The 22,588-nt window shown below is 36.5% G+C and overlaps 1 protein-coding gene across 2 annotated transcripts in view; it reads left to right on the plus strand.

Annotated features, from left to right (window-relative positions):
* The window catches only part of LOC150077389 (muscle LIM protein 1-like), a 91,281-nt gene that overhangs the window by 63,323 nt on the left and 5,370 nt on the right, over positions 1 to 22,588 (plus strand). For both annotated transcript variants that reach the window (XM_090386791.1, XM_090386790.1), the window contains exon 3: positions 8,113 to 8,287. In XM_090386791.1, the coding sequence (XP_090242917.1) occupies positions 8,113 to 8,287 (175 nt within the window). The remainder of the gene's footprint in view (positions 1 to 8,112; positions 8,288 to 22,588) is intronic.

Genomic DNA, 22,588 nt, shown 5'->3' on the forward strand with positions numbered 1-22,588 from the left:
CCCCTATATAGACTACAGGCAAATAATACGGTCTAAATTGTATTATCAATGGCAAGACTCTTGGCACGATCAGACCGCAAATAAGCTACATCATATTAAGCCTGTAATCGTGCAGTGGCAGTCCAGTCTACGCAGGGTCCCAAGAGAGGAAGTTGTTCTTGCTCGGCTCCGCATAGGCCATAGCCATCTAACAAACTCCTTGCTGAGGGCAGATGGCCCACCTATGTGTGAGACGTGTAACAGTTATTTTAACTGTTTATCATGTTTTTATCAAATGTCCTGTCTTTAGAGAAGAATTTTTTAGAACTTTTAATAATCTGGCTGAACCATTCACACTCAGTCAGGTGACGGTTTAACTTTTTACAATCGATCAATTTATATACAAAGATTTGAGTTTATATTTTTATACCTTTTTTAACCACAGCATCATATTTACCTTTTTGACATGTAGCCTGTTTTCAGGCTGACGAATTTTTTTTTTTTTTTTTTTGTCTTTGAATGCCTCCCATTTTGAATTTGCTGTTGGTAACATCATCAGTTGGTCCCACTGTATAGAATTTAAATACTGTCTCAGTCCATCGTAGTCACCTTTACGAAAGCAATAACCCTTCCCTTTACCCCTAATGGTAGTTACCTCTTTGAGTAAATCCCACTTCAGCACACTGTGATCACTGCCAACTAGTGGTTCATTTACCTGCAGATTCTTAATGCATGAAGAATCACTTCATGCATTATCACTACTGATAATGAAATCAAGAGTATTACTCCCTCTAGTTGCCTCCCGAACATGCTGATGTAGAAAACAATCATCCAATAAATCCACAAAAGCCTTGCTAGTGTGTGAGTGACCAGCCCCCAAATTCCAGTCAATATCTGGGAAATTAAAATCCCCCATTATAAGACTCTCTGATTTGCTGGCCTACTCTATTTCCCCGTACAGTTCCTTATTATACTCATCAGAATCATTAGGCCTATAGCACACTCCCACTCTCAATTTTGATCTCCCAATGCTTATGTCACACCAAACTGACTCGACACTTTACTGTCCAGCGATGTCGACTGGCTTCACTTCCTTGGATTTTATGTATTTCTTAACTAATAGCATAACCCCTCCTCCCTTCCTATCCTGTCTATTCTTTCTCCCCAAATTCCAGTTCTGCATTCCTTATATCTGTGTGACACCACATCTCTGAAATCCCCACAATATCTGCCTTTGATGTTTTGAGCAATACCTCAAATTCATCAAATTTATTTACTAAACTCCTAGCATTGGTGTACACTCAAGTATACACCTGTTCTTTTTCTTAGCTACCCTAACACAACCTATGTGTTTATTTGTACCCCAGTGATTCCCAGCAGTCTCTGAAATATCCTGCATCTTATTTTCCACGCTGCGGCTCATTCCAATAGAAGCAGTGCAAGAATCGCTTTCACATCTGCGAGTGGCTACTGTTAATCTATTAGTCCTTGTATCCCACCAATCTAGCAGTTTTCCGACCCACCTAACACTGCCTCGATAGCATCAGCAAACATTCTTGCACCCTTTCTATTTAAGTGTGTCCCAACCCTGTAGAAGCAGTCTCTCCTGTTAACAAGTACAGATCAGGCTGAAAAAAAATTCTACCCCTTGAGCCTTGCACAATCCTTCCAGGGCCAAATTGATCGACAGGGCTCTCGTCATATACTCCCTCCTATCGTGTCTGGACAGAATTGCAGACACTTTCAAATTCAACCCTAATTCACGGCTTTTTTTCAACAGTGACCTGTTCTTGTTAAGTAATTCCGCCGGTCTCCTATTCTTAATATCATTAGTGCCAATGTGTACAACTATATCACTTTTTGTGCCCTTAAAAGATGATATCCACTCTACAACGTCATCAACCTTTGCCCCTGGCAGACATACCCTGGTCCTGTTCCACGTATCCTTTTTACAAAGCATGTTTCCCTGACAATAGAGTCACCAACAACTACTAGTTCCTTTGGGACCAGCACATTCTGCCTTGGGGGCTGCCGCTGTATTGCGCAATGACCAAGTGCAAGCTCTGGCATTGGTGTGGGCAGCTGAGAGCTTGATGGGCCCCTCACTTTTAATCCTTCGAGGGCATCCACCCTGTCCTTCAAGCTCTCATATAGGCCCATAACAATGCTGAGTTGTCACCTGATTTCCTTACACTCCTTGCATCACGCACACACAAAGACATCCCCCCATGGCAGTATCATGTCCCGTACCTGATTGCTCCACATACATCAAGCAAGTAGTGCATTTTAATAGGCTGTGATTCAGAGGATCAAGTGTAATAATCAACTGCTTCAGAAAGAGTGGCTTTGGAGAGAACATCATCGAAAAGCATGGTCCAGCAGACGAATGTGATAGCAACAGTGAGTAATGGAGGAATTTGAAGGAGCATATGGATTTTGTTGGTGAATTTGCAACTGCAAATTCACCAACCACTGCAACGCCAACACCAGAAGATCTGCTGGGTACCAAACGAAACTGTTTTTGTTACCAGCAAAAGTGAAGAAGCATGCACACTGCCATCTAAAAAAGATGCCCAAAATGCATTGAACATAACAGAGAATGTGTTGGCCTGCAGTAACATTGATAAAGAAACAACTATTGCATTTGATAAATGTCTGTGCTGTAGTTAAAAATGCATATAGGACAAAACTGTGCAAACAACATTGGATTCTTTCTTTAAATTAGATTAATATATTAAAAAGTTAATGGTTTCTATGTCTCCTTTTATATTAAGATTGTAATTCTTTTTAATGTGATACCAAAATATTGTATATATCAAAATATATACTGTACAATATTTTCATTTCTGTTAATTGCTTTTTTCTTAGTTTTTCTTACAAATCAAATAAAATCTTTAAAAAATGTTATTCCTATTACTGTATTATTAGACAAGGCTTTTGTTTTTAGTTTATTTTATTTTTATTTTATTAATTTATTTTTGATATTAATATTATTTATTATTATTCTTATATATACAGTAGGTACCAAAAAAAAGGCAAACTTTTGATACTTTTGGGGGGGACCTCGTTATTACAAAACATGAAAATTTAGGTCTCTTGAACTTTGTATTAACGAGATTCCACTCTATATATTTCAGTATAGAGTATTATCTCCGAGTTACGTTATGACTTTTGTATCTCCCATAAAGTTATATGTACTAATTTATAATGTTACGTTTGTAAAATCTAAGTCATATGTATTTAGTTAAAAAGGTGCAATTTAATTGACAATTAAATTTAATAAGATTAATACATTTTACTGATTAATTGATAATACTATACTATACTAAGCTAACAGATTTCTGATATAGTGCTACATGTTTTGCTATCTAGTTTGAAATATACGTTGTATCGTATAACAATGGTGGCAAGTTACCAGCTGTAAATCTACGGACACTAAGTATTAATTAACTTTCAAAATCGTTATCTAAATTCAAAATAAACCAAGGAGCTTGGTTTATTTTACAATGTAATAGAAAATAATTTAATGTAACAATTAAGTCAATAAAACAGCTAAATATAATTAAAAACTTAAGAGTTCGCCGTAGCTGGAAAATTTTGTCCAACACGTGGATTGGATACCCTTACTGATATTGAAATAAATATATATATATATATATATCTGATAATTAAAATAAATATGATATTTAAAATAAAAAACATCAACCAGTAGTACGGCAAAAATGCAGAGCGAAAAGAAACGCAAAATAATATAAAATAAACAAACAGGGAAGGGAAAGTAGAGATAATAAGACAAAAAAGTAGTCGATAATCCCCTGTATAATTTAGTCATTAAACCCAATTAATAAAAACGATGTAAATTTAAAATAATGCCAATTATATATAATTTAGCGGTACCCCCCTTGAAGGTACCAGTTCCAAAAGACGTGAAATATCACCAAAAAGGGGTTAAAGAAACTACAAAAACTAAAATATCAAAATGATAGACTGACCATTATGCCCCATATCGACAGAGGACCACGAGGCCATTAATAGTCATGGAATCGCTGCATTTAAATCGTCATACAAATCATCGCAAAGGCGGAAATATCGAAGAACCAAACCACCCATCCATTCTCCGATAGATCAACCAATGCAGAGGATTTGCATGGCGGTGGTCCTTATGCAGCGAGAAATAATCTATAGAACAGACAGCACTTTTGATCAGAGCCACACCACTGACATAATGCAAGCTTAACCAGCTTATATAATAGAAAGGAAAAGAATAGATGGTGGCACAGGAGCTGCTTATTTAGCATATCAACCCACTACTACCACTAATTTATATAATGTGATGTAAAAGTTAGGCAAAATTAATAAAAATAAATAAATATGAATATGAAGCTATCATAAGAGGCAGCAAATGCACATCCATGTCAGTATCTCTGCCACTTGTTAACCTCTGGCTTAGTGCCGTGAAGGGTTTGTAAAGTTAGTGTACCTGTGTACCTATGAACTTTACAATAAAGATCATATTATATATTGAAAAAATGTGAGTTGTACATTACAGAATTTTACAATGTAATTAAAAATATATTAATTTATTTTTTCAAAGTACTAGTTTTGTCGGAATTTTCTTTTTGTTATCAATTTTACTTAGAGAAATATCCAGAGCTACAATGTTTCTTTAGGTATTTGTTGTCTGAGTTCTTTTCAAGGAATCGATGAATTTTTTGAAGATGTACCAGCCTCCTTAGCTGTCACTTTTTCAAACTTCCATCTCATCCTAGGCGCCTCCGTAGCCAGGTGGGAAGGAGCAGCAGTGCGTAGCACACCCTTCTTGATTAGACCGGGGTTCGAGCCCGTCACCACCAAATACGGAACATGCGGAAAGGTCAGGGAATGACCACCGCACCGGAGCAATATGGCCTTAGTTGCTAATGCTCCTAAAAAAAAAAAACCAAATAAATAAAAAAAAAAACCATCTCATCCTCACTATCACTGTCAAATGAATGCTCATTTATTTGTATTAATTCCACAATTTCCTCGGGCATCACTTCTCTAAAAACAGGTTCTTCTTGGATGACTGCAAGAAATTTTTCAGGAGACATAAGACTCACAACTGGAAGATCATCCATGGTCCTTTGCATCTTCTGGATAGGATTATCTTCTATTTTATCTAAATGAACTTTTTCTATAAGCCCAGTGCGAGTCCAACAGTTACTGTTTGCAGTGAAACTTCATTCCATAAAAGTTTGATCATATACAATGCATCTTTCAAGGAAAATTCAGGCGAAAAATTATTGTTGCTCTCTATTATCTTCTTTACCTGATGTCACCTATAATGTGCCCTAAAACTCTTAATAATTCCAGCATCAAGAGGCTGTAGGAAACCTGTGCAATTAGGAGATAGGAACTTGATCGCCACATTACTAAGATCGACTTCTTTGCGGCAAGGAAGGTTTTTAATTCTCATTTCCTTGTTGAAATTTTGCAGCCACTCAAGAAATTCTTCTGCAGTCGTCCATGCTTTACTGTTATTTCTACAATTCACGTAAATTGATAGGTTGAAATTCTTAAAGCAGAGTTTTGCTGCCCTTCAAAATAAAGCTATAATGAATGCAGGAAGGCACTTGAAGAACAAAAGTAAAACATTCTTTTGTATCAGAATCCCTGTTCTCACAATATGAGGCAAGCGCAAGGAATGCTTAAAAATGTGGAAGTGGTGGGAAACCAAGTGGTGGGGAGAATTCCCAGAGTCCATTTTCTTATTTACAGGGTCAAAAATGATTTTCATGATGATTTGAAAAATATCACTGTCTGACTACATCCCATAAATAAAAAGATGACGCAGACTGGTTACACAGGTTTGACATTAAATTTGATTCGTTTGCAATGAAAAATCATACGTCTAGTAATTCCCAGATATTGGCAGCTTGTGGGGGGTGGCACTTTACCAAGGGATTCTCCTATTAATATTTATGGAGGTCAGTTCACAAGTATTCATTGACACTATATGGGGGGGTGCCATATCTAAGTTTGATATGGCACCCCCCATAAGTCTATATATTGTATCAAAAAAATTATTTTTTATTTATTTATTTTTTTGCATCCAGTTCCTTTGTTAATCTGTCAATTTATCAGATCAGACTGGTCAAACAAGATCACCCCCTTAACAAATCCATGCTGCGATTGCATTATGACTATATTCCAGTTGAGAATATTACTTCTAGATCGTAGGTATAACTTAGCTTAATTTTTAGTGCTCACCTCATAGTAATCCGCTTAGCTGGTGGAGAGTTTTACCACATACATAGTGGTTATAGGATTCTAATAACTTACAGGGATTATGGGTTTAAAACTAAGTTATGGGCTATAAAATTTTTTTTTAAGAAAGGAAAGTGCACCTTCCATTCTATGGTTGCCTAATTAAATTAAATTAAATTAAGAAAAATCTATTTTTCTTCACTTAATAAAATGAAGAAAAATAGATTTTTCTTCAAATAGATCTTAAAAAAATTTTTATAGCCCATAACTTAGTTTTAATCCCTGTAAGTTATTAGAATCCTATAACCACTATGTATGTGGTAAAACTCTCCACCAGCTAAGCAGATTACTATGAGGTGAGTGCTGAAAATTAAGCTAAGCTATACATACGATCTAGTTATTACATCACAGCATATAAGGACTCCTTAAAAAATCAAGAGAATATTACGTCTTTAACTAGTGACTGTTATTTTTCCTGGAATAGAAGTCAAGATCTGGTCTCTGATTACTCATATCACCCTTTTGATTCTGCTTTGTGAATTTTGGATGCATTCACACATCTCCAGTCCACAGGACCCTCCCTGAATCCGAAGATGCTCCCATAATTATGGCTAGAGGTTTGCCATAAATGGGCTAGATCCTGTTCGAGAGAGAGAGAGAGAGAGATTCAAAAAGAAGTAATCAGTTTTGAAAATATGATCAGAGAATCTTTGAAAGTTTCCTATGGGCACAAAAGACCTAATTGGGATTCAGTAATAAAATTGAGTAAACAAACAGATTCAGAGACTGGAGAGCTACGTGCACCTTGCTATTTCATCCACTGCTGAGATAGTGTATTCTTGAGACATTCCTGCTGCCACATGAAAGTATGGATGTGCACCTTGAGGCATAAGCCAGCTATTTCATAAAATGCTCTCATTGATAGTCTTTTCCATATATATATAAAGATGTGAAATGGCACAAAACTTGTGGAGTACCATTAATTTTTCCTTATTTGGTGAATATTTTAAAGTACTTCACACCCAAATATCGTAGCAGTTAACTTTCCTGCTCAAGATCAATAAGGGAGATTAATCTATATTCTCTTAAATGTAAACAACTCACTGCAGCATAAAGTTGGAATGTACACCCTTTATAAAAGTGGTAAGTGTAATGAGGCTTGCTGAAAACAAGTTGTGATGCCACACTGTCCTCTGCCAATTTCTTGAAAGTTGCATATATAAGTCTGCATTAACTGCAGCTTTACAAGTTTTCAAAAGTAAATGCTTATGAAGAATACACTATCTCAGGCATCTTCAACCAATAGCTCCATCTATAATTGGACTTTTGCAAGCTTCACTAAAAGGCTTTACACATTGCACAGTTTCATCTGTAGTGTGGGGGTGACTTGGGCTATTTCCTTGGTAGATACTGCTTTTACTTTCACTTCTTATAGCAACTGTTCTTGTTTGCCATCTTAGCTAATTTTGAGAGTTCTGAAATCCCTCTAACCTTCAGTGGGAATCTGTTTCAATTCCTGCCAAATGCTCTGATTTAAGGTGGAGGAAGTAAGGTTCCCCCATGAATTTTGGGTTTTTTGTTCTGCAAATTCAAATCAGCTTGTGAAAACTGCATGAAAGTCACAATGCACTCTGGTCACTGAATTTGTCTTTGCAAACTGGATGATATAAAAAGCTTTTTCCCTTGGAGAAGCCATTTTAATATACCCCTCTTAGTGGATGTGACAGAAATAAATTTCTCATCTGGATATGAAAAACACTTGCAACTTTATCATTTTCTATTTGAGAACTTACTGCCATGTGTATGGTTAGTGTTTCATGAACATGTTTGATTCTTTTTGAATTGTTACGTATGTTTAATAGTTTCCCTATTTTTGATTTTAAATAGGACTGTGTCAAAAGCGGCTGGATAGTACAAATGCTACTGAACATGCTGGGGAGTTGTTCTGCAAGCAGTGCTATGGTAGGAAGTTTGGTCCAAAAGGTTATGGATTTGGACAAGGAGCTGGAACTCTCTGTATGGATAAGGGAGAGCATTTAGGGAATACTGAATGTGCAATGGAGTAAGTAAATACTGAATGTGCAATGGAGCTTATAAGAATAAAGCAAATAAAACCATAAGAAATATTTGTAAAAAGAGTTTTAATATCCAGCATAGTTGCTAATTTTAGGTGAATAGTCTTGTTTTGTGTTTTATCAGTGGAACGTTTCATTAAACTAACTTTAAAAAATGATTCTCTGCTGATGACATTCATATTATGTAAACGTGAGATGAATGTATTATGTGTTTATCCATAAACATATACAGTACATGTATAATGAATACTGCATATGAAATGTCAGTATACGTAATGAATTCGTGCATTCAACCAAAATATATTCTTTATAATAAAATTTTGTTACAGTGAAATGCAATAAAAAATATCATAATGATGTTATCATTTTTTTTTTTTTTTTTATTTGGTAGTTGTTGGCGCATCGGCTTCTGTGGCCATATTGCACCTCCCAAGGTTTTTGCAGTACTTTGATCCAAGCCCGAGGCGGGAATCGAACCCGCGACCTTTTGGGTTGCTGGGCAGGTACTTTACCCACTCGGCTAGCCCGGTCGGCGATGTTATCATAAAAATATCATAATGATAAATGTAATTAAATCATATCTTATGATAAATTACATTTATCACAAGATAAATGTAATTAAAAATTTAAAGATATATTTTTTACACTTGATACTTTGAACAAAACTTGAGCACTTTTTTTTTTAAACATCTAAAATTGCTGGAAAAAAGAAAACATTAGCATGAAATCACAGCCTTTATGATTTATAAGATTATACAGTGAAAACAACTATAATAAAGATGATACAGTGTAAACAACTATACTTCTTCACAAAGCTGCAAACAAACAATTTCTATAAGGCTACTCATCAATCGGCATGTTTCATGCAATACATAACTCTGCATAAACAACCCCTGCCACTCCAAAAATCACTCAAGTAAGTTCCTAAGAAGGTAGTCAGATGAAAGGCCACTAATCTTGATCACCAAGTAAAAGTATATGTTGTATTGTTTTAAGAATTTTATGTTTACAAATTTAGTTATTTTTTGTAGTGGGATTAATTTTTTGTGTGCCACCCTGATATTTTCATTACAATGATATTCATTAAAATGAAAAGTTTTACATAAAAAAAAAAATATATACACACACACACACACACACACACACACACACACACACACACACACACACACACACACACAGTAAATTGGGGAATGGAAGTAATTTCGTTATACTGCATATTTCATTACTCTGGCATTTATTATATGACTATACTCTATATTTATACTCGGTGATCATTGAATTATGACCACCTCGCCTGCAGTGAAACTATGCTGCATAGCTTGCAGTATGAAAAGCAGAATAGCTTCCTATTCTTGAGCAGTGGTAATTTGCATCTGGTCATGCATGTCAAAGTGTTAAAGTAAAATTATGGGACATGGTGCTTCCATGTCACAAATGGCATATATTGGCCGTTGGTCCCGACTCTGTGGTTAAGGTTTACAAAATGGTGCCAAACGGGTCAAACCACCAATTGCTGACAGAACTATAAAATATTACACAAGGTGGATGTTCATGTTAAGTGAAGGGTGCAGTACTTTAGTATGGGCTCAAAGGCAGGCCGCTGTGCAAGTCAACATCATAATACAATATGAGGAATGCAAGAACAATATCCCAAGTGTACTGTGATGATGCAAAGCACACTCGAGGTTCCGCAGATGACACCCTCTCTTTGACGGCATATGCTGTGGTGCCAACAACATGCCAGTTGGACACTGAAGGACTGAAAATGAGTGTGCTGGTTGGATGAGTCCAAATACCTGGTGCAACACACCAACAGATGCCTTAGTGTTGTGCAAGCAACACGAGTCCATGGACCCATTGTGCATGGTTCCCACTATCCAAGCAGGCAGCAGTCATTGCTTAACATGTTGACTGCCAATTAAGAGTTAACTTGTATTTGGCGATCTGGCCCAGGATTCTGTATATGAGTTAACTCGGACTGGTACGATTTGCCTTTCAGGTGCAGTTAAGAGAATATTCATAGCAAATATGTGCAACTGATGGATTTCTGGGTGAGTGGGCTTCTGGGATAAGAATGAAAAATCAACCATGGTTGATTTTTCATTCTTATCCCAGAAAAAACAGAATTTATTCAAAAAAAAAATTTTTATTCACAAATACATCAGTGTATTACTAAAACTGATGAAAATAATATTGTTTATTTGTGATATTTCTTAAAACATTCTTCTACACAAAGGTTTTTTTTTTTTCAGTTGGCGGTATAGCCTCTAAATAATGAATTTCACATTCCTAATCTTCTTTGGAACATTTAGAATTTTTTTTTCCAATCAAAGATTCAATGAATGTTTCTCTGAATTTCAGACATTTTATGGTGGAACCCGTAACTTGATAGAAAAGGATGTATGCATTATTTATATATATATTTCTATAATATGTAATGCAACTTTTTTTTTTTTTGCCATCTGATGGTTTTTCTTAGCGCTCAATATCATTATTATGATTAGCTAGTATGAATCAGAGCTGGAATACTCAATACATTCTACATTGATATTAATATTTGTAAAATAATAAGAGGAGTTTACCTCAATATAGTACGTAGAACACTTCCGTATGATACTCTCCAGAAATTAAAACAAAAAAATCGAAAACTTACATTAGAGTAAAAAATAAATAATGAAAAACCAATTTAACACAATTAAAAATCAATTTCCTACTGATGGAAGGAAGGAAAATCGTTTTGAATATTTTCGTTAGATTCTTTTTAATTTTTAATTGTGTTAAATTGGTTTTTATTTATTTTTTACTCTAATGTAAATTTTTGATTTTTTTCGTTTTAATTTCTGGAGAGTATCATACGGGAGTGTGAACGAAAAAATCAAAAACTTACATTAGAGTAAAAAATAAATAACCAATTTAACACAATTTAAATCAATTCTTATTATTTTACAAATATTATAATTAGTGTATGGTGCAAGGAAGCCTGAGACTTGCTGCACCAGCCAAAAAAAAAAAAAAAAAATTTTTTCTCAGTTAACCCTTCCTTCAGTTGTACAAGTGCTACTACAGACGGTCGTTTTCAAAGCCGCTAAGTGGATTTTTCTTATTTATTGATTTGAAATTATTGTTTTTCTAAAACTTTTGATTTAAATTTAGTAGTATAACATTATTTTGTGATTTTCTGATTAATTTGGTGTATTTATTCTTTACTCGGCCTTGTAATTGCATAAAAGTATCGGTAAAGGTTTCCACGTGTTTCAACTCCGCTAACCGTTCGTAATTTTCCCGCCTTTGTGATACGATAAACCGTACTAGATAGCGTTAGTTGAACTTCGTTAGCAGTTAAATTGTACGTTTAAATAAATACATATAACGACTTAGATTACAAACGTAATATAATTAATTTTATTTAACATAATTAATTATACATATAACCACTTAGGTTACGTAACATAAATAATTAGTAAAAACAAATAATTAATACATAACTTGATACGAAAGTTATATAAAGGGATTTCGCAGATAACACTCGTTACTGAAACGTAAATATTTCGTAGATAACACTCGTTACTGAAACGTAAATATTCCGTAGATAACACTCGTTACTGAAACACAAATATAGCGTTATAACTGTGTTTGGATACAAGTTTAGGATTTAATTTTGTACAGAAATCGAAATTTTATTGAAAGTAACTCTAAATCATGACTCAAACCAGAGCAGCAAAGCAAAGGGCTCAAGCTAATGGGAATGCTGTGGCCCAGGGGAGAACTGAGGGGGGCAGTTGTCCTCTGAATCACAGCCTTGTAAGATGCACTATTTGCTTGATGTTTGCGGAGCAGTCAAGTATGGGACATGATACTGCCATGGGGGATGTCTTTGTGTGTGTGTGCGATGCAAGGAGTGTAAGGAGATAAGGCGACAACTCAGCGTTGTTATGGGCCTATATGAGAGCTTGAAGGATAGGGTGGATGCCCTCGAAGGATTACAAGTGAGGGGCCCATCAAGCTCTCAGCTGCCCACACCAATGCCAGAGCTTGCACTTGGTCATCGCGGAACACAGCGGCAACCCCCAAGGCAGAATGCGCTGGTCCCAAAGGAACTAGTAGTTGTTGGTGACTCTATTGTCAGGGAAACGGGAAACATGCTTTGTAAAAAGGATAGGTGGAATAGGACCAGGGTATGTCTGCCAGGGGCAAAAGTTGATGACGTTGTAGAGCGGATATCATCTTTTAAGGGCACAAAAGGTGATATAGTTGTACACGTTGGCACTAATGACATTAAGAGTAGGAGACCGGCGGAATTACTTGACAAGTACAGGTCACTGATGAAAAAAAGCCGTGAATTAGGGTTGAAATTGAAAGTGTCTGCAATTCTGCCCAGACACGATAGGAGGGAGTATATGATGAGAGCCCTGTCAATCAATTCGGCCCTGGAAAGATTGTGCAGGGCTCAAGGGGTAGAATTTTTTTCAGCCTGGTCTGTACTTGTTAACAGGAGAGACTGCTTCTACAGGGATGGGATACACTTAAATAGAAAGGGTGCAAGAATGTTTGCTGATGCTATCGAGGCAATGTTAGGTGGGTCGGAAAACTGCTAGATTGGGGGGATACAAGGACTAATAGATTAACAGTAGCCACTGGCAGAGGTGAAAGTGATTCTTGCACTGCTTCTATTGGAATGAGCCGCAGCCTGGAAAATAAGATGCAGGATATTTCAGAGACTGCTGGGAATCATTGGGGTACAAGTAAACACATGGGTTGTGTTAGGGTAGCTAAGAAAAAGAACAGGTGCATGTATACTTGTGTGTACACCAATGCTAGGAGTTTAGTAAATAAATTTGATGAATTTGAGGTATTGCTCAAAACATCAAAGGCAGATATTGTGGGGATTTCAGAGACGTGGTGTCACACAGATATAAGAAATGCAGAACTGGAATTTGGGGAGTACAATGTCTACAGAAAGGATAGACAGGATAGGAAGGGAGGAGGGGTTATGCTATTAGTTAAAAAACACATAAAATCCAAGGAAGTGAAGCCAGTCGACATCGCTGGACAGTGCAGTGTCGAGTCAGTTTGGTGTGACATAAGCATTGGGAGATCAAAATTGAGAGTAGGAGTGTGCTATAGGCCTAATGACTCTGATGAGTATAATAAGAAACTGTTCGGAGAAATAGAGTGGGCCAGTAAATCAGAGAGTCTTATAATGGGGGATTTTAATTTCCCAGATATTGACTGGAATTTGGGGGCTGGTCACTCACACAGTAGCAAGGCTTTTGTGGATTTATTGGATGATTGTTTTCTACATCAGCATGTTCGGGAGGCAACTAGAGGGAGTAATACTCTTGATTTGATTATCAGTAGTGATTCTTCATGCATTAAGAATCTGCAGATAAATGAACCACTTGGTGGCAGTGATCACAGTGTGCTGAAGTGGGAGTTACTCAAAGAGGTAACTACCATTAGGGGTAAAGGGAAGGGGTATTGCTTTCGTAAAGGCGACTACAATGGACTGAGACAGTATTTAAATTCTATACAGTGGGATCAACTGATGATATTGCCAACAGCAAATTCAAAATGGGAAGCATTCAAAGAACTTATCGTGGAAGCTACTAGGCTTTACATACCAACTAAGAAATATTGTTCAAGGTTTAGGCCTAAATGGTTGTCAGATGAACTAATGAGGCATATGGCAGAGAAGAAAAATGCATGGGATACATACAAATTAACACGTGACACGGACGCCTATGATAGATACAAGTTGATCTGTAACCAAGTTACAAAGGAGGTTAGGCAGGCGAAGGCAGATTACGAGAGATCCTTGGCAAGGGATGCGAAGAAAAACAGCAAAGAGTTCTTTACTTATGTAAACTCTAGAAGGAAGGGGATGAATCAGATTGGTCCACTTGAGATCGATGGGTCAACTGTTGATGACCCTGCTCGGGTAGCTAACAAACTAAATGAATATTTTGCATCGACATTCACACATGAGGAGTTATTCAGCGAGGGGAATGCCAGAGGTGTATTCAACTCTAGCAGTAAGCTAGAGAATCTTGTAATAACTGAGAGCAAAGTGGAGGAGAAATTGTTGAAGATAAACACAAGAAAGGCACCTGGGGTGGATGGGATCTATCCAGTTATATTAAAGGAGGCAGCAAAGGAGGTAAGCAAACCCTTAGCCATAATTATGAGAGCTTCCTTGGACTCAGGGGAGGTACCCATTGACTGGAGATGTGCAAATGTGACCCCAATTCACAAAGGGGGATCAAAGGCTGACACAAGTAATTATAGACCTGTGAGTTTAACTTCTGTTCCCGGAAAATTAATGGAGGCACTGGTGAAAGAAGCACTGCAGGATCATCTAGACAAGACTTCAGTTATAGCTAGGACACAGCATGGTTTTGTTAAGGGGAAGTCTTGCCTGACCAATTTGATTGGATACTATGATGCAGTCACAAAAGAACTGGATGCAGGGAATAACTTTGATATTATATACTTGGATCTTAGAAAGGCTTTTGATACTGTTGCACATGGAAGACTGCTGCACAAATTGGAGCAGTGTGGCATTGGAGGCAAGTTGCTGCTATGGATAAAGGGGTGGTTGAGGGGGAGAAGACAGAGAGTGGTAATCAATGGACACTGCTCATCGTGGACTAATGTTATTAGTGGAGTCCCTCAGGGTTCAGTATTGGGGCCTTTATTGTTTTCTGTATTTATAAATGATATTGATGATGGTATATCAGGCTTAATGTCCAAGTTTGCAGACGATACGAAGGTTGGCAGGGTTGTCAAGGACACTACTGACACTATGCTGCTGCAACAGGATTTGGAAAGGTTGAGCAGATGGGCTTCGAGGTGGCAAATGAAGTTTAACATTGACAAATGTAAAGTACTACATATGGGAAACAGCAACCCCAGAGCAACGTATCAACTCTGTGGTACTACACTGACAGTGGTAGAGAATGAAAGGGACCTGGGGGTGGTGGTGCAGGCAGATATGAAGTTCTCTGAGCAGTGCAGACGAGCTGCAAGAGTAGCTCATGGTGTATTGTCAATGATATATAGGAATTTTTCTAGCAGGGATAAGGAGGTGATTATTCCCTTGTATAAGGCAATGGTCAGGCCACACCTAGAGTACTGTATACAGGCCTGGAGGCCTCATTTCAGGAAGGATGTAGAGCTGCTGGAACGAGTACAGAGAAGGGCAACTAGATTGGTGAATGGGACAAAGGGGTTCTCTTACGAAGAAAGGCTTAAGTTTTGCAAATTACAGTGTCTGGAAACTAGGCACCAGCGGGGTGATCTGATAGAGGTGTACAAAGCCTTGAATGGTTTGAGCATGCTCAATGCTGATGGGATTCTTCCTCTAGCTCAGAAAAATCACCTGAGAGGGCATAAATTCAAATTGAGGAAAGACAGATGTAGGATAGATGTGCGGAAATTTGCCTTTAGCCAGCGGGTGGTTGGTGGGTGGAACAGACTTCCATCCCTTGTCGTGGAAGTTGATAGCCTAAATAAGTTTAAGGCTCAGCTGGACAGGTATTTCGAACGAACAGAGGGGTGAAGTGGAAGTGGTTATTTTTATTTATTTATGTTACTTTTTTTTTTTTTTTTTTTTTGGCTGATGCTGCATAAGCTTGCTTTCTTGCATCAAATGCCTCTACTAATGCTAATGCTAATGCTAACCCTGAGAGAGAAGAATGATGATATCCAGCTCAGAACCCTGGGTGTGCCAACCCCATACTCACCAGATGTGAGCCCCTGGGGATAATATGAGAGCATTTGATCCGATCGATCTACGCCAGACATTCTGCCATTGTAATCTCAAATTATGTTTGTTTTATCGAAATTTTTCCATTCCAGTTGCATACCTCTACCATTTTAATGTATATGTTTGAAATAGCGAGAACTTCTCTTTTATCTCTCCACTTACATACTACAACAGGGCCATTTTGTTGCCATGCAACTTCTCCTTTCTTCAATTTTTGCATTACCAAATCTTTTTGATTTTATTTTCTGTTGGTGTGTAATGTTCCACATAAGTTTTTCAAGCAGACAACAATTTCATCAGAGCAACGGAATTATAAAAATTGGCCATATACAATACATATCCGTTGTCTAAGTAGTCCTCAAGCAAGTATAGTACAAGATCTGCATATTCAGCAGTATGACCTATGTTTTGTTCAGTTTCTTCTGACTGAGCGGAATAAGTTTTTTTTTTTTTTTTTTTTTAATTTTCATAACAAGGCTGTCGGACTTGCACAGTTCATAAAGTTTGATTCTACATTTATTCTTTCATTTATGTACTGGCAGAAATTGAGTCTCCCACGCAACAACATCATTGACTCGTAAATACAAATGTTTTTATTCAGTATGTAATTATTGCACATACTACGGCCTCCGTAGCTGAGTGGTCAGAAGCGGGAGTGCAGTAGCACACGCTTTTTGAGTAGACCGGGGTTCAAGCCCCTGACTGCTGAATACGGTTGATCTGCCAACCCGCACTGGACCAGCATGGCAGATTTATGGTCCATTTCCCTCAGCATGAATTGTTGAGGAGGCTTCCATCCTGCAGTGGGTTGATGATGGCTGCACTTTACTTTTTTTTTTATGTAATTATTGCACATAACATTATTGAAATGATTCCAAATCGGTCTTACTTTGTATAGCCTGTCAGCAGCTTGTAATGAATTATCTACAAAATGAAAATATCGTAATATCAACTGGAATCTATTTAGACTCAAATGATCAGCAAAACATATATTGCAGAATGCACTTATACTCCAGTAATGTTCTATTGAAGGAAAAGAACAAGGGCCCATTTGTAACAAAAGTCAAAGAAACGCTTTCATTTCTGAGATGTCAGTGTCTTTCCATCTTAACAAGTTTTTGCAATTGTCCACATTTTTCAATTTCTTGTGAAGCATATAAATTAGTTTATTTGACTAATAATGTAAGAAACTCCTCTGAAAAATATAGGTCTACCAATTTTTGTACACTAAATTCTGTTGTGTCCATTTTCAAACCAATGTTCTCTTCAAAAATAAATTCTGGAGGATCTTGTGCTATTTCATTCCACAAATGCTGCAGTCACTCCACTTGCCTGCAGAGAATTACGATTATCTTCAGGCTGGGAGCTAGCTCCATCTTCGCTATCCTCACTTGAATTGTCAGAAGGTTCATAATTACCAGAACCGTATGACTCGTTGAAAAGCTCTTCAAATTCAGAGTAACTTATATTAGTATAGAGCTCAAGCTCTTCTTTGGTCAGTGATCTCTTCTTATCCATGTTTTAGGGTTTTTTTTTTTTTTGTAAAAAAAAAAAAAAAAAAAAGTACTCAATACAACGTACACAACAGTTGTAACTACTGCGGATTTACACACCGTGCTGACTCATATATAGCTAATTCTGCAAGTTACAGCACGTCTGAGTTAATCAAGTTAACTTGTAGTTGGCTGCTACAAAGAATTTTCTTTTACATATGCCAACTACAAAATAATTCAGTAAACTTTTTCTTTTTGTTTTGGTGATGAATATATATATATATATATATATAAAAGCTAAATTAAAATAGGATATTGCCAGTAGCATGGCAAACCAGTAGAGTGATTTTATTTATATATATATATATATTATAAGTTTTTAGTTTTGAATAATTTCACATGCCTAACTCAAATTGGCATTAGAGACCTGTTTGCCTTGGCAGTCAAAGTGTTAATATGGGATGTTGCATTTCTTCCTGGACAGAAACTGGATGATCCAAAACAATGTGGCATGTCACTGGATCCCACACTGTGCGCAAGTGGTTCGAGGAACATAGTGAAGGTATATTGCCCATCTTGATTGGCTTCCAAATTTGCCTGACCTCAACCCAACCCAATTGAACACCTGTGGGATAATTTGGAACTAGAAGTGAGGCATATGGACATGCAGCCATCACCTATTCCAACATTGTAGAAAGCCTTGCAGGTATCATGGCTGCAGATTCCTACAGACATCTAGTGGGGTCAATGCTTAGGCAAACAGCAGCTGTTATTTGTATGAATGGTGGCCCAACATGGTATTAGGTAGGTGGTCATAATTCAGTGATCACCAGTGCATATGCAAGACAATTAGAATGTCAAAATCCCCCAAAGTATTACTGTGTGTGTGTTTGTTTTATTGTAACAGCCCAAAAGCTGGTAAATACCAGGATTTACCAAGTTACTTCAGAAAGATCCTGAAATATCAAAAAATGTTGCACATTGATTGTTCATTCAATCTGAATATATCAGCTATCCCTACAAGGTTGTGTGTGTTATTTGTTGAAAGAAGTTTCCAATAAAGTCTTTCTAAAATGAATTGCAGAATTGAATATATATACATTTATTCTAATTAAGCTTTAATTCCATAAAGTAACAAACAGACCAGTAAGGGGATTCATCTATATTCCTTTGAATGTAAACAACTCACTGCAGCATAAAGTTAGAATGTCCACCACTTCGTACAAGTGGTAAGTGTAATGAGGCTCATGGAATGTAAAACTTGTAGGACTATGACTTTATTCCAATGATGTTGATTGATTCATGACATCACTAGAATGTCATGAAGCTATTTATATGCTATACTTTAATTAGATTTGCCTAGAAATGTCTCCTTTAAAAGTGTGGGTCTTTATAAAAAAATTGACAGTCTAAATTTCATATTTTAAAATGTGTAGTTTTGCTTTAATTTTTAATTTGTACAGCATTATTTAAAAAAATAAAAAAATTAAGGTAACAATTTTAAATGCATTTGCATTTAAAATATTTAACCAATTTCATCCAGCTGCATTAAATGGTAAAAATAAAAGAACAGAAAAGTGAAATTTGCTTATGTAAAAATATTTGCAGTTAGCTTATAATGTGGGCATTTAAGTTGTTGCCCAAAACTCATGTTATAGATAGGGTACATATGCAAAAATAAATGTGTGTGTGTGTGTGTATAGATGTGATTACAAGAGAATCCTTCTCTTCACTGATTTCCTTATTTTCCAGTTAACATTTTGAGAACCTGTTTTCCAGATTGAGGGTGCTTTGATTATTCACGGTTGTATTTTAATCATGTTTCATCCATCACAGGTCAGATGCTCAATCATATTACCAAATCTAGCCCTGCTTGGGAAGTCTGTTTTGTGCATCCTGAGATAATGTTCCATAGCTATTTCTGCACTGGTCTAGAAATGACAATTATTCAGTAACTTTTTCTGGATGATTTAAATGTTACCTCAACTGAATGGTTCTTGAACAGGCTTGATTTGATGATTGTACTTATAATGCATTAATTATAATGCATAGTAAATATTATTTACTATGCATTATGATTGTGTTGTAACCCATAAAGTATTGTTATGACCTCTAATATTTTAAAGTAAATAAAATAACAGACTGATAAGCCCTTTCACAATCAGTCAGTTTACTTTACACCTAAAATGAAAATCTGAAGCGGGCTATACATGCTTTTGCATCACCTGAAAGTGCAGATTACATGTGCCAAATTATGACAGTGATCTGAGGAGGATGTCCGAAGTACATAATGAATGGCTTTTAGATTATCCAGTGCATATATATTTCATATAAGCTTTGATTTCTTTACAAATATAATTTTATTCCAAAATGCAGGGTAGTTAGTCAAAAACAAAACCTGGTATTGACTGTTTCTGCTGAATAAGAGTAGAAACTAACTTTCGTTGCTGGTTGAATTTTTAGATGTGTTAAGTTACTTAATGGCTTGAATTGTATTTATTATGTAAAAAATACAGTACTGAAATATATTTTATACAAAAAATAACTTGCTAGCTGAAAACCTAACCCCTCCTTTTTCTGTAGGTCCTCCTCAACTTCGTATTTTGCCAGGTGTAGCCATTTCAAGGAGCACCTGTAAGTCCTTGAGGCTTGTCAGAGACATTCTCTCGGGTATGATAATCCAGGGCTTGTAATAGGGGATCTAAAATGCAGATGGAACTGATGTAAGGTTACAAAACTGATGATGACACTTGAGTCAAGTGGACCAAATTTCAGTGAAATAGTGTCATTCTACAACAACCCAATCATCTGCTCGCACCTTCATGTTTGTGGGACTATTAGTAACCTTGATTATAACCCCCATGTGCAAAGGTACCAAAATACTGCACCTAGTATACTGGAGGTGACCACCCAGATGAGAACCAATGTAAGCTGGGGTCAAGTTGTGGCATCCAACACCACACAGAGGAATGTGGCCCCTGTGTGTTACCAGGTACTATACCTCCACTTTGCTTATTGGAGGCTTGAAGTGGTGAAACCCCTGCCATAATGCAGAATTGCTGTTTTTTGAGACTATAATGGTCAGAACCAATTTTCCTTACATTGCAAGTAAGTCTACTGTGTCAGCTATTGTATTATTTCGCTGCCTCTGCTCTGCCAGATAGTTATTGTAGAGAACTTAGTAGTGTGTGTGTGGGGGGGGGGGGCATTGTCAAGGAGCTCAGCATATTCTTGCTGTGTGTATGTCATATTCAAACTAATAGGTTCACTGCAAAAAAAAAAACAAAACCTCCAAAAATCATCCTCATTCATTTCACAAATAAATATATGGGGTCTAGTGCCAATCTCAATGATGTCCATTTCCACTTGCAGCCTTACTCTTTTTGACATCACCATTGGTTAACTCAACCAATGCTCATCTCTGTTCCCCAATTATTTGTCGTAATGCTTCCATGTCAAAGACATAATTTGCAATCTCCTCTTTTTGATGTCTCTACCCCACTCTGTCAAATTCATTTTTTGCTTCTGTTGGCCTCCTAATTCCATTTGGAACTCTGACTTCCTTCCTTTGAAACTGCTTTCTCTATTCCAACTTTTCTATCAGAAAGGTTATTTTCCTTGGCGCTTTAAATGTTCTAGAGCTGGCCTAGATGCTGAGACTTTTGCAATTACTAATAAACTAATAACATTTACATATAATAATATTAAACAATCTTAATCAGCCAATGCTCTTGATCTTTTTCTCATGACCAACCTTTCCAAGTGAGTGAGGTGAATGGTCCTCATATTACAACTGGTGATGGTCTCTTCTCCAATAGAGCTTTTCTTAGCATTGATTCCATTTGAAGAATTGGGATAATCTGCAAGATTTATATTCTTTCCCTGGGTTGGATTGCTGTTTTAAATCCCTTGATGTCAATATTGTGTCAGTGAAATTATTCTAGGAATAAAATCCTATTTTCCAAACTGTATCATTTTTAAGGTCACGAACGTGACCTTAAGGCCATATAAAAGGTCATGAGCATGATTTGTAAATTGTATTAGTTACCAATTGAAATCATTAAAATGCACTACACTTTCATCGTTATGTTATAAGAACCAATTTTGAACGGCTTTGTGATATTTTTCTAAAGCACATTTCTCCTTAGTTGCTAATGCTCCTAAAAACCAAATAACAACAACTCCATGCGAATCATGTTAGTTGCAATATGTCTGTGCCGTTAAAAAATGCTTATGTATGCAATTGTTTGGGGTTCTCATAAAAAAAAAAAAAAAAAAAAAATGTGAAACTTATAATTAAAAGAGAAGATTATCTTGGAAACAAATGCCTCTTGAAACATTTCTGAAGAAGACGACGACTCCTTGTGCAACAAACCGAGTGCCGAGCCAATAATGAGTGATCAACGAGTGTGCATTTAGTTGATGATGAAGAATAAACATTCTTTTAACATTTGTAAGTCATAAATAATTTCTCTATTATTAAAATTTGCTTGATTTTACAGGCTACATTTTCATTTATTTGGATAAATCAATGATTATTTAAACATAAACTAATTAGCTAACTAATTTCATTGTTGATACCGTAACACCTATTTTTAACCTTATGCCTATGGGAAATAATTTCCCTCTTTACAAGTGCGTGCTAGGAACGAATTAACTCGTAAAGTCGAGAACTACCTGTACTTAGGTCCAAACTCTATTTTAACAAGCCAAGAGCAGAAAACTTGATTCTCTTTAAAATTGTAGTTGAGCATTCTGGTATTTTGCTGACTGAAGCTTTTAGGTGCACCTTTTGCCCATATTTATCTGTATTTTCACTCCATTAAAACCAAATGGTACTATTGCCCCCTCAGCTAAAGATTAAGCTTTAGCTTAATCTTTAGCTGAGGGGGCAATAAAGATTTAGCTTAATCTTTAGCATGATAGCTAAAGATTAAGCTTTAGCTTAATCTTTAGCTATCATGCTGCATTTCTTCTAACTCTTGTATTGATAACCTTGGTAAACCACCTCCTAAAATTCCCAGTAC

This window comes from Mastigoproctus giganteus, chromosome 12 (genome assembly GCF_048544385.1).
Source record: "Mastigoproctus giganteus isolate SK-2022 chromosome 12, ASM4854438v1, whole genome shotgun sequence".
NCBI classification, from domain to species: domain Eukaryota; kingdom Metazoa; phylum Arthropoda; class Arachnida; order Uropygi; family Thelyphonidae; genus Mastigoproctus; species Mastigoproctus giganteus.